Consider the following 13190-nt stretch of genomic DNA (forward strand, 5'->3'; position numbering starts at 1 on the left):
GTTATTCTGGTCAAGCTTTCCTCATTCTGGATCAGTTTGGATAGTTGTAGGTTTTTCTAGGATTTTACTAGTTCATCACAATTTTCAAATTCATTAGCACAAAGTTGAGTCTTTGATTTCTTTTTCACTTACTGCAGGCAGTGTTTTTGTTTGAAATACTGCTAGTCTAGACTGTGATTTTCAGCATTATAACAACGTGTCGTCTTCCTCAAAGACAGGTAAGTCCAGAAGTATTTGAGATGTAAAACTTGTAGGTTAAAATGGGTTGATTGTAAAGGTGGGTTTACTCAGTTTACTTAGTAGTGAAGACTAGGAATAATCTTCACGTACAAGAGCACGTATAAATGATTGTGTGTGCTGGATACAATTTTAATTTTATGCCATTGTCATTTATTTAGTGCTATTGAAATAGCACAGTTCACAGTAAGAGTAAGGCACTTGCACTGGCATATAATGAGAGGAAGTAGGAATTATGTTTTATTCAGTAGTAAAAATAGTACAGTTACATATGGTGATCTTTTTTCAATCAGATGGTACCTCTTTCAGTAAACAGAGGTGCCTTTTACAGTTCATTAGGATTTACTTCATAAAATGTTACCAGTGTGGGTTTTGAAGGCTAAATGAAGAGGGAGGATGCACGGGTGCTAGTGCAAAGGCTATATGGTGCTCAGCAGAACAGCATGAGAGAAGGATGAGCTGATAGAAGTAGGTGAGACATGACTTAAATCTCTTACAGATCTAAGGGAGTAATAGTTGACTCGAGTGCTTTCAGTGTACTGATACAGCTTCCCAAATGTTGACATCATTTATAATGTTAAAGATGATAAAATGGTAGATTCTTAAGTGAAACCACCCAGTGCCAGTTTTCAGTTTGTGTGTAGGTGCTTTTTTCTCTTTTTCTTTCCAGAATGCAGATTCTGTGTCACTTGGCAGGTTATTGTCTTGTCAGTGTTTATATGATCAGTAAACCACTCAGCTCCATCTAATTGCCATTATTACTAACGATCATGAGCTAGGCAGCTCTAGAGAAACAGGGTTCTGTGCACGACGTTCACTGGTGGTACAGAGGAGACGGTGATGGGCTCTGGACAAGGGTGTTAGGGAAGTTTGCCCAGAGAAGCCCCATCTTGAAAGGATGCCCCGCAGAGAAGAGACTGTGTGGGAGGCGCCTTCAGGGAAGAGGACAGAGTGGCTGTTAAGTCCTAGGGTCTGGTTGAGCCTGGACTTCACTGTGCCTGATCTTGAAGAGAGAACGGAAGTGGCAAAGGGCAAAGAGGTAACTAGATCACAAAGAACCTCGTTAACCACACAGGGGAGTTTGAGCCTTATTTACCATCGAATTGATATTAAAATCATAGTTAGGATACACTAAAGTAGGAGCCCCTCTGTGGGAGAGCCTTTGTCCCTGTAACTCTTCACATTAGACCTGACACAGAGCAGGTGTTCAATACAGTAAAAACACAGCATTCATGGAACCAAATCCTAACAACTTAGTGGGCTGGACCTCCAACCTGTGATGCATTAGAACCCAAGGCTCTTGGGGAATGAGAGTCAGGCTTCTGAGATGCTGAGGAAGACCCTCCCCACACACACTTTAGCATAGACTGAAGAATGGTCAGAGAGCAAGGGGTTACTATAAATCCTCATTTGAAGGTTGTTTAATTTTTAGAAGTGATTTGTTTTTAATTCAGTCTTCTTCTAGAACCCCTAAAGAAAGATTATTATTTCTTAAGGGCTCTAGGACTTTTTCCTTTTGTTCAGCGGTTTCAGATTATGTTTCGCTAATAAAGAGACTTCTTTTATGATTATTTGGGAATGATGAAAATGAGATATTTTTGGAATCACTTTCTTACACAAAATTTTTAATTTAAGGTGTCATACAAGATAGTTCTTATAGCCTTTATCATTAACAGTTTCTGTGTTTTAAAGAAGAAAGAAAAACTTTAAAAATGTATACATTTTTAGTAGTTGCAGAACAAAAATGTAGTCTATACTATTAGTTACTTCTCTTCTAGCCTATTGCTGTTTTAGCCACTGGCCTTTCTGGATCTTAGAGATTACGGATCCATTCATGTGTTTGCTGGGATCTTTTTTCCAAGTTATGGCTCCTCCAAGTATATTTAATGTAAAAATTGATGAATTAACATTACATGTTAATTTAAATACAGTAATAACTCATTATAGTAAGAATGCATATTATTGACTTCAGGTATGAGTATTCTTTTTGTCTGTATATCTACTTTTGTTTTTAGGTAACAGCAACAGAGAAACTATTGTTTATTTCTCAATGTGTAGTTCTTTGTGAAATCGTTAACCCAGATCCCAGTGATGGTGGGGAGGGCATGTTGGGGGATGTCTCAGAATCTAAGGTACCATTTTTTTCCCTTTGCTCCCCTCCCCCTAATCAAGACTTACGGTGAGAGATGTGATTGCTGGCAAGTGTTACCCTTGGTAAAGGTTTGGCAAAATGGATGTGTTAAAAACTGCCTCTTACATTGATGAACTTAAAGCTGTAGATTTACAGTCTAGCAGGGAGCCCTGAAATTAATGTAGTTGTGAAAGGAGCAGGATTTTTCATTTTTAATAGTGAATTACATGTATGCGTAATATGTATGCATGTATGATATTAGTTGAAACGTAAAACTATATTTTTTCTCTGTCATGGTGAAAAAATATAAGTAACGCTTTACATATCAGTAAACTGTCTTGTATGAATCAATTAAGAGCGTGTAGTAAATGACTGCTTTCTTTGTAATTTTGGAGTCTTTTTTAAAACACATCATATTTACCAGGAGAATTATAAAAACACACTAAATATAAACAGGAATTTTAATAAAACTTGCCCAAAGCAAAAGCTTTTATAATGGCTGTTACAAGCTAATTGGAGATTGTTTACCTGTTGATCTGGAGCTATAGGTAGAAGCATTTGAGGAGGTACTTATTATATTTATTGTAGTAGATGTCCTAAATTAGTAGTCTGAATTTATATACTGTTATTATCAAGATAACAGGTAACTTGATGGAAAATTTTAAAAATGGAGGCTAGTATTTTGTAAGCAAATATAAACTGGTTATTTTTGTAAGAGTTTTGTTATGTTGGGCCGGGCGCGGTGGCTCAAGCCTGTAATCCCAGCACTTTGGGAGGCCGAGACGGGCGGATCACGAGGTCAGGAGATCGAGACCATCCTGGCTGACACGGTGAAACCCCGTCTCTACTAAAAAATACAAAAACTTAGCCAGGCGAGGTGGCGGGCGCCTGTAGTCCCAGCTACTCGGGAGGCTGAGGCAGGAGAATGGCGTAAACCCAGGAGGTGGAGCTTGCAGTGAGCCGAGATCCGCCACTGCACTCCAGCCTGGGCGACAGAGCGAGACTCTGTCTCAAAAAAAAAAAAAAAAAAAAGTTTTGTTATGTTGAAGTGCAAACAGAAAGTGGCCAACCTTCAATTACTTAATAACAGCTATTCTGTAAGTATTTGTTAATCATGAGTTTTTGTTGCTTTAAGCCACAACTGATTCTATTAAGAAGAGTTTTTATTATATAATGCACAATTATGTGCACATAAACTATTAAGCACAGTTGTTACTACTGTGAATATATAATACATACATATTATTTATGATTCTTAAGTTTGGGTGAATTACTGGCATAGAAATAATAGTGCTTTGGTAATAAAAGTCCTTTTACGTGTTTTTCAAGTACTATATATTATGTGATTTGTCTATTATTTATAGTTTGAAAATCTACAGGTAATTCATGTATTTCATTTTTTAAAAGTGGGCCTTATCCTTTTGTTACTTACACTGTGTTAATATAGATTTCATGCAAGCATTCCATATTTTTCTCTTTGGAGCAAAACTACCACTGAACGCAGGATCCAGTTTCTGTGTTTAACGTGTGTTTTTTTCCAGGACTGTTTTCAACTTTGCTCATCGTTTCATGAACAGTAACTTTAAGTTTGTAAATCAGAAAAATTGTCTTATTCCAAAAATTGCCTGTACTACTCTCAAATTATATTCTGGATCTGATAATTCGCAGGAAGCAAATAAGACATTGCTGTGGGCGAAACATTTATCAGGATGAAAATTTAGTTTTTTTTGACTATTGTTGAGATGTAATGTCTCATATTTCAAACTAGCTTGCTTCCTTCGTTCTTTTCTCCCACTTTGCCTTGGCAGGTTGGATCAATATGCAATCGAAGGACGTTTCATCTGTAAATAGAAGGTTCTCTGAATTTCCTGGCCTTTCTGGCAAGATAGGGAGAGAGGCAGGTAGATCGGAGTTTGAAGGGCCCATGGTGTGCGGTGTCTGCCTTTTATTTATTTGGGTAGGATACCATATTGGAGGTTACATCTTCCATGGCCAGTGAGCAGTGGTAGGGTCAGCATTGGAGACAATTTCTGAGGCTGATGCATTTATCTAAATTGTGCTTACACATTTGGGATATCTGGAATGTTACATAATTATCAGTGTTGTCTTCAGTTCAGTACAATATAGTACCCTGGGAATTTGTTCCTTTTACCATTTTAATAAGTACCTAGACCAGTGTGTTAAATTTGGAATCGATTACTGCCCATGGCATGAAGTATGTATATCCTTATAAAATTTAAATTAATTATTGTTGAAATAGAACATGCACATATTTAGAAAATCCAGTTGTGCCCAGAGCCCCAGGTCAAAGAACAGCAGGAGCGAGGCGCTGCTCCCAGCTCTCTTAGTTATTGCTCCTGGGTTACATCTGTCTGACAAAACTGTGCACATGTGTAGCAGTTCTGCAGTCAGTTGTATATAGTACCTCTTTAATGCAGTACTCTGCCCTCATACTTCATAGATGCTGTCAGCTCTGTGCTGCCAGCAAGGGATAGACACTTCCTGCCATGCCACATTTCAGCTCATCCTCGCCTCTGTTTTTCCATCCTTTTCTGTCTTCTGCCTTAGGTCTTAGCTTTGCTCAATCTGGTCGTTTCTAAGCTAGTAGGCATTTGTCATATCTCTAAAATCCCTATTAGCTACTTTGAATGTAAAGATAGTATTATTTTTAGATACTTTTATTAGATGACTAAACTTTTAAAGCTGTAGTTCAGTATCTAAAGTGCACTAATTATTTGCATTATGAAAACATTTTTTAATTGGAAATAGTCCTTGTGACTAAGAAATTATTAAAATTATAAATTTTAAAGGGAATATATCCTTCAACAGTTTATACACGTCTGTATCATAATTTATTCAACACATATTTATTACTGTATATCCGACACTGTTTAAAAGTAGTGTGTTTGTTTTACTGTATTCTTATTTATCTCAGGTAAATTGATTTATAAATTTTTCTCTGTTTTTCTTAGACAAAATTGAAGAAGCACAAAAAGAACTTAATGGGGCAGAAGTTTCAAAAAAAGGTAAATTAAAATCAGCTTGAATGTAAACTTTATTCTTGCAGTGATGCCTATACATATACCTCATAAATATAGCCTTATGAAATAAATCAATATAGACATATCACAAAATTAGAAATCCCCTTGAAATTATTGATACTTAACATTTTGTGGACTTTGCTTTATGAAACATTTTGACCACATAGCGCATTCTTTGTTTCCCACATATTAATGTATGACTGGTAGAAGTGTGAAAGGTGATTGCAACTCTGTTGAAAGTCCTGTTTGTGAGACTGTCCTGTAGCAGTGAAAGTGCCAATATAAGGAACACAGTTGGCTGTGTCCATGCATGTGTGTTCATGTGTGTATTCGTGTGATGCAGTTTTTGTTTTTGTAGTGACAAAAACCTAAGACAACTAAAACAGCCTGAATACCAGTCAGTGGAAGAATAGTTGAATAATTTGTAGTATACTCATATTTTGGGATATCATGCAGCTTTGAAAAAATGTTAATTACTTTAGTTGATGGTGATGACTTATCAAATAAGAAAAACAACATTGCAATGTAGCATGTAAAATATCTTATTTTTTGGTGAAAACTAACAAAGTCAAGTGTGTGTACAACTATCTATGTGTATATATGTGTACATACACACACAGAGGCTTCTATGAGATTGGACAATGTTGGAAAGGATTTATACACAGAACTGTGTATAATAGTGGGAAGAGGAGCAAGGGAAGATGACCCACTCATTTATATGCCTTTGTATTATTTCACTAGTTACAATGTGTATAATTTTATATTAAAATTAAAAACTTGAAAAAATTGGTTTTCACCATAGAAAACACTGATTATCTTTCCAAGTAATATAAGAAAATAGATGTGATGCAGAAGATCACGTAGGGATGGTCACATAGCGAGGTGCATAGTGTTTAAACACTATCTGTTAATGAGCAGAATTGATTATGTGCTTTTAATATTGTGGGAGAATTAAGTTTTCTTTATGACATTTGTATTCCATGATTTATTATTTATTTTGCCTTGTTTATATCTTGGAGTTACAGCCGACTATTTTGACAGAGTAATTTAGCTAAATAGGATTCCAATTGAAAACCTTTTTACAAAAAATAGCTTTTAAATCTAGTTAGACTACTGAGTAGGTGTCTGTAGGGGAAATAATTTCTTGCCATGCCAGTTCTCCATCTCTTGGACCAGCCTGTGAAGCCTCCAAGATGGTTTGGGGTTGGTCTTACATTTATGGGGTACTGTGTAGCACCCCTCATGTCTTCCTTCTCCTCACCCCACACTCCTTCCATGGACACTCTGGAAGGGCCATGTAGTTCTGACCCTCTAATGACGTTCTTGCAGAAAAGCAAGGATAGAAAGAGTACAGATGTCTCCATGGCCACGTTGTCCCTTTGAAGGGCTGACTGGGCGTTTAAGGCACTCGGGTTGTAAGAGGCTGTACTTTTAAAGTTTTGTCTATAGCCAGCCTTTTTTTTTAATTTTTATTTTTTTTACATCTAGTCATGGTTTAGAGCTGCTTCAATTAGCAAAGTAAATGTGAGCTTGTCTTCCTTTTCCTTGTTACTTCTTTGGCAAGAGTTTTCAGAGCAGTGAACTAAATGCCTGATAGGAAGGAGGAAATGAAACAAAGGTTCTAGAAAGAGAAATTGGATAATGAGGTTCAGAATAATGGATTGGGCTACAGTTGGCAGGCTACACTTATTTAAGAGCTAGGATGAATACCAAGTGAGCATTGTTCTGTGCAGTTCACTGCATAGAATTACTACTTGGCTTTCATTTTTATACAGAAATTAAAAATAAAATAGTTTTCCCTTTCAAATATAAGTAAGAAATAATATCAGTTTCTCTTTAACAACATGAAAAGTCTGAGTAACAGTGGTGTTGAGATTTTTCAAACCTTTTCTTGCTGTTACCTATTTTATTTTAAAGGATATTCATTTCTTTCATCAAAGAATATGCTTTAAAATATAGTCATTCGTTTTAGATTATGGTAAGTCATCTATGATAGATCTCTTTTTCATTGTTTTTCTGATGTACTTTGGGTTTTTTCCCCCTGTAAGTTTAGCCACATTGGCTTTTTAAAAAAATTATTTTTAAACACCGCTTGTAGTTCTAATGCTTTGTCTCCATTGAAGGTTCTGTGGTCTTTAACTTATTCAAGGCTCTTTCTCCCTTTCTCTCTTTTTTGTAATTATTAGGACAAGTAACTAATTTATTTTCAGAAGCATCTAGCATAGTAGTAGGCTCTTAAAAGCAACTTCCTCATTAATAGATTAAAAAAGACATTTCCTCCTGTATTTTAATAATTTAAGGAGGATTAAATCTGTTTACTATAATATGGAAATAAAGAAACTGACTTTGCCTATCATACACCAATAGAATAAAGAAATGCACTGAATTATGTTAATGTACTTATTTTATTCTTTTTCTCTTTTGAATGAAAATCAGATGACTTTAATTTGATTTATTTTTATTTTAATCAATTTGGGGGTAGATACAAGGATGCAACATTCACACAAGTCTCCATAATGTCATTATGTTTTTCCTTACAGTGCTATCTCCAGATTCATAACACGCATTGTGCTTGACACTATTTTTAAAATTATTGAGTGGGATTTAAATGAAATAGTGACTGTCACAGATGTGGTAATGGAATATGAATAAAATTAACTGAGAAGAAATAAATAGATCGATTAGGAGAGCTTTTATGGCTTTCTCAAGCTTTAATTTTAATACTCTGTTTTAAGTTTTTATCTTATAATGTTTGACACATATACATTAATATGTAATATATGTAGCATATTAAATTACAAAGCATAAGAAAGACATGGTAGTCTTTGATTCTCACACCCAATTTAAGAATGGAAATGTTACCAGTACCATTGTATCCACCCACATGCTGATGGGCAATTCATCCCATTGTCTCTTTTGTAGAGGTTTTACTGTCCTTAGTTTTGTGTTACTCATTTCAGTCCTTTTAAAAAGCAATTATGTCATATAAATATGTATCTCCAAACAATATATTTTCTAGTTGTGCCTGAATTTGAACTTTTAAATGAAACGATAATTGTACATAGTCTTCTGCAGCTTTTTTCACTTAACGTTGTTACTAAGGTTCACCCATGCTGTTGCACATAGCTGTTACTTTTCATTATTGTAATAATATTGCACTGTATGAAATTGTTGGCCCATTCTTCTGTTGATAGATTTAAGTTATTTCCACCTTTTTTGCTCTCATAAACAATGCAGGTATGAATATTTTTGTATCCTGGTGCCTATGTGTGAGTTTTCTAGAGCATATATGGGGAATGTGGATGCTCAGCTCTGCAAAATGATGCTATGTTGTTTTCCAGAGTTTTTTGGGGGAATCTTTTTGCATTCCCACCATCAGTGTCCAAGAATTGATTTTGTACTATCAAGTGCAAGGTATTTTTAGTCTTTTATTCTTCTTCTAATTGAATAGATGTTAAATACTCTTTTATTCTGCTTTGGTTTTTGTTTCCCTGATTACTAATGTTAAAAGAAAAACTTAAGACACAAAAGTTTAACGGATTTTATTTAAACAAAGAATTATTCATGAATCAGGCATCATTCAGAAGCAGAAGAGGTTCAGAGAGCTCTGCTGAGCGGTGTGAGCAGCAAGCTTGTATAGGCTGAACACGGAAGCAAAGTGAGAAGTCACCTGTTTGGCTGCAACTAGGCATCTGCCTTCTTTGGATAGGGCGTGATGAAGTGTTTGCTGTATTTGGGCATGATCTGATCAGTTGACTGCCTGCAAAGTAGCGATTTGTTACAAAAAAATACTCTAAATTAGGTTTCTGTTTGTGTGCACACTAAATTAGGTTGCAGTTTGTTAGGTCATAACTCAAGGTAAGGAGACAGCCTCAGGCAAATGGCCTCCTGCTTATTTAATTTAAGAATGTCAAACATGTCTTCATTTGTATTCCCCCTTACTGAAATGCTTGCTAGTATCACTTTTCCCTTTTGTAAAAATTGAGTTGCCTTTTTCTTAATATATTTTGAATAACTATCTTTATTCATTTTATGTGCTTTATTTTTCAGATTTATTTTTTACTTTGTTTAAAGTGCCTTCTATTCACTAAAGCGAATGGAAGCTCTTGATTTTAATATTGTCAACCTATTAATTTCTTGCTTTTGTGATTCATTTTTTTGTATTTTTATTTGTCTTAAATTATTCTCTACCACAAGGTCTTAAGAGTATATATATTTTTCTATATTTTCTTCTAAAAGACTTCCACATTTCAGATTAAAAAGCCGTCTGGAGTTTGTTTTTTTAAAAAAATATACTTAGTTTTTTATTGTAGTGTAAGTTAGGATTGAAGCTTCTTTTTTTTCTCAAGTGGATAACCATTGCTAATATTGTTAAATGTCCCTGAAACTTTAGTATGTTTTCTTTTTACTGTTTCATGTTAATTTTTCATTTTTGTGTTGGTTTGTTTCTTAGCTCTCTGTTCTGTTCTATGAATTTGTGTGCCCATGTTTTAATATCACAATATGTTAATTATTTACCACTTTATTGTCTTGATATACAGTGTGCAGTAACCAGTATACACTGTATACAGTACGGCAGATTCCTTGTGTTATTTGCCTGCAGAACTGTTTTGCCTATAGTTCTTTGCTCATCTATTTGAATTTTACAGTCAGGTTTTTAAAAAGCTTGTTGGAATTTTGTTTGGGTTTGATTGAATTCGGGGCAAACTGAATTCAAATTTGATTGAATTCAAATTTGATTGAATTCAGAGTTTTCAGGCCTCCTATTCAAAAAAGATTGTGTATTTCTGATACTTGTGTTTTCTTTAGTGTTTTATCATTTTTCTCCATATGAATCTTTAATTTTTTTTGCTCTATTTCTTAGAATTTAGTGTTTTCCTCATTTTAATAATTTTTTCTTTTGTAAAATTGTTTTCTAGCTCCTGGCAAATAAAAATGCAATATATTTTTGAATATTTATTTTATATCCAGCTATTTGGCTGGATTCTCATTCATTATGAAAATTGCTGGTGTTTTCAGATTTTCTTGTCATATCAACTGGGAATAATGAAAGTGTGTTTCTTAATTTTGAAATCATTGTTTCTTTATTTTTTTTATCTTGCTCAGTCGGCTCCAGTAAAACTGGTCTCTTAGACTTGTTCCTGATTGTAAAGAAAATGCTTCTAATTTTTCGCCATTAAAATGTTCGCTATCTTTTTTTGTGGGAAGAGATTCTGTATATTTTTTAATTGCTTAAAGGTGTTATCTTCTATTTTTTATTTGTTGAAATTATTTTTAAAAAATCATAAATTGATTTTTATTTTTATCACGTTTTCTTTCTATGTAAAGATGATCTTACTATGTCCTTCATTCTTTCATTCTGATGTTTAAAAGTGACTTACATGTCTTTAAACCAACGTGGTCATGATGTTTGATCTTAATCACTGCTAGATTTGATTTGTTAATATTTTATTGAAGAATTTTGAATCCATGTTCAAGGCATTGGTTTATATTTTTATTATTTTTTATAGTTTTCTCTGGCTGATTTTGTTTTAAGGTTATGCGAGTTTGATTGGATGATTCGAGGGCTATACGCTTCTGATTCCCATGGAGCTGTTTGTTTGATATTGGAATTGTACCTTTGTAGGCAAGTCTTACAACATATTTTGACTTTTGGGAGGGACTGCAGGGTAGACTTTTAACTCCCAATTCAGTGTACTTAACAGTAAGGATTATCCAAACATTCTATTTTCTCTTCAGTTTTAGGAAGTTGTGTTTTTCTTATAATTTATCCATCTTATCTAAACAGTTACATCTATTGGCAAAAAATCATTCATAGTATTTTCTTGCTCTCTTTCATTTCTGCTGTGTGTGTAGTTATGTCTATTTTTTATTGCTTCTGTCATTCATTTGTGCCTCTCCTTGCTTTCTTGATAAGAGTTGCCAGTTTTCTGTTTCACTTTATTTTTATTTTGCCAACATCTGGTTTTCATGATACTTTCTTGCTTCATCCTTTTTAGTTTCATTAAATTTTGTTCTTTTTTATCTTTTCCTGTCTTTTTTTTTAGGTTTGTTCTGTTACTCAAATTTCTTAACTTGGAATGCTCATTCATTTTTAAGCCTTTATTCTGCTCTATTGGCATCACTTAAAGCTGTTAATTTCCTTGTAAGTATTGCTTAGATGTATCATACACAATTTTGTATTTGTTAGTTTCATTCTTTTCTATGCTGGTTTCGTCTCTGACCCCCACCCACCCCAAATCATGTTTGATTTTTTTTCCTCCACATGGATGAGGATCTTACTATTTTTTAGTAATTTCTCACTTAATTGCATTGTGTTGTTAATTGTTTTATAAAACCATTTAGGATATCCAAATTATTTCTTCTCTGTTTCTGAATAGCGTGTAATCAAAATTTTCTGAGAATGTGATATAAAAGTACTCATAGATTTTATGTTAGAAACTGAGCATTTTTTAAGTAAATTAATCATTTTGCCATGATGAAAAAACTGAAGTTGAAAAATGTTAAATAACTTAATCCAAGGGAGTGCAACCAGAAAGTACATGAGGAAAATGAAGCCCATGGCTTGGACTGTGCTAGTCTGATACTATTCCCTGGTATAACTAGATAAGATCTGTGTTAAAGTGATAGTTGAATTTCTGGTACAGTTTTATTTCTGTTCTAACTTACCCTTGTGAATGATGGGATTATGATAGCAGTCACCTACAGAAATGTTATGATCCAGGATAAAATAGTTAGGATTCAGACAATGGCCATAGAGAAAGGTGGAGACTTTAGGTCAGCTTGCATTATGATTTTTTTAACATTATTTTCTGTCTCACAATAAGAACCTACAATTGCCACTATCATTACCAGTAATTTCTTTTCAGCAGCAGTGGTATCACTCTTACATTATATACTTCAGCCCCAGAACATTTTTATTTTTTAAATAATTTCTGTATCACCATCTATGTAAGAGTAAGAGGGCCTAAATATATATAGGTAGTTGATATGGGTTAAGAAATATAGTAAGGAAATCTGTTCTAGTATGAATGATATTCATATGTGCTCTAAAAAATCAGTTGATACGTGGGATTTTTGTTAACATAGGCATGATTTATTTCCTGAAATATGCTTCGCTTATCTGGGGAAGCTTGAGGGAAGTTAGGTTCCTGTGTAAAACGAGACTAAGTCAGAAGTGAGAGTGGCACTCCACTGGATCATGAACTCTATAATGTGTCAGTAAGGATGCTAGTTTCTTACCTACATTTCTACATTAAAAAATGAATATTTGTATTCATTTTATAATGATATTATTACAAAATTTTAATTTTTTGGAAGATAATGTGAATGAGTTTCTAAGGGGTGAAAAATGGTGACTCTCATTTAAAAAATTTTTTTAATTACCACATATAACTTTTTTTAAGACGAAGGCTAATTTCAAATAAATATTTTATGTTAATAAGGGCATGCTTTATTGCCAGTGACGCTCTTCCTTAAACATTCTGCTGAGTATAATTAAGAAAATACAAGAGCATATTCTTGTAATTAGGGATGACAAAGTCCTTCCTATGTAATAGCAAAATTTAGGTAGTATAGTAGAAAAGTTGGACAGAATTTATTAAATTAAAATGAAGAATGTCAGTACCATAAAAGATAAGATGAAAATGTTTTAAAACTGGGAGAACATTTGTACAATAAAACAAAACTTGATAGGCTTACCTTAGAAGGGTATTGACAGTTTACAAAATGAAAGCTCATGTAGATATGGCTAGAGGAAAGACTAGTGTAGTATTTTTGTG

The 13190-nt window shown here is 33.9% G+C and overlaps 1 protein-coding gene across 2 annotated transcripts in view; it reads left to right on the plus strand.

Moving 5' to 3' along the window:
- HIVEP1 (human immunodeficiency virus type I enhancer binding protein 1) overlaps window positions 1-13190 on the plus strand; it is a 166584-nt gene that overhangs the window by 85149 nt on the left and 68245 nt on the right. For both annotated transcript variants that reach the window (XM_025384158.1, XM_025384157.1), the window contains one exon: window positions 5341-5394. In XM_025384158.1, the coding sequence (XP_025239943.1) occupies window positions 5341-5394 (54 nt within the window). The remainder of the gene's footprint in view (window positions 1-5340; window positions 5395-13190) is intronic.

This window comes from Theropithecus gelada, chromosome 4, assembly GCF_003255815.1.
Source record: "Theropithecus gelada isolate Dixy chromosome 4, Tgel_1.0, whole genome shotgun sequence".
Classification (NCBI taxonomy): Eukaryota; Metazoa; Chordata; class Mammalia; order Primates; family Cercopithecidae; genus Theropithecus; species Theropithecus gelada.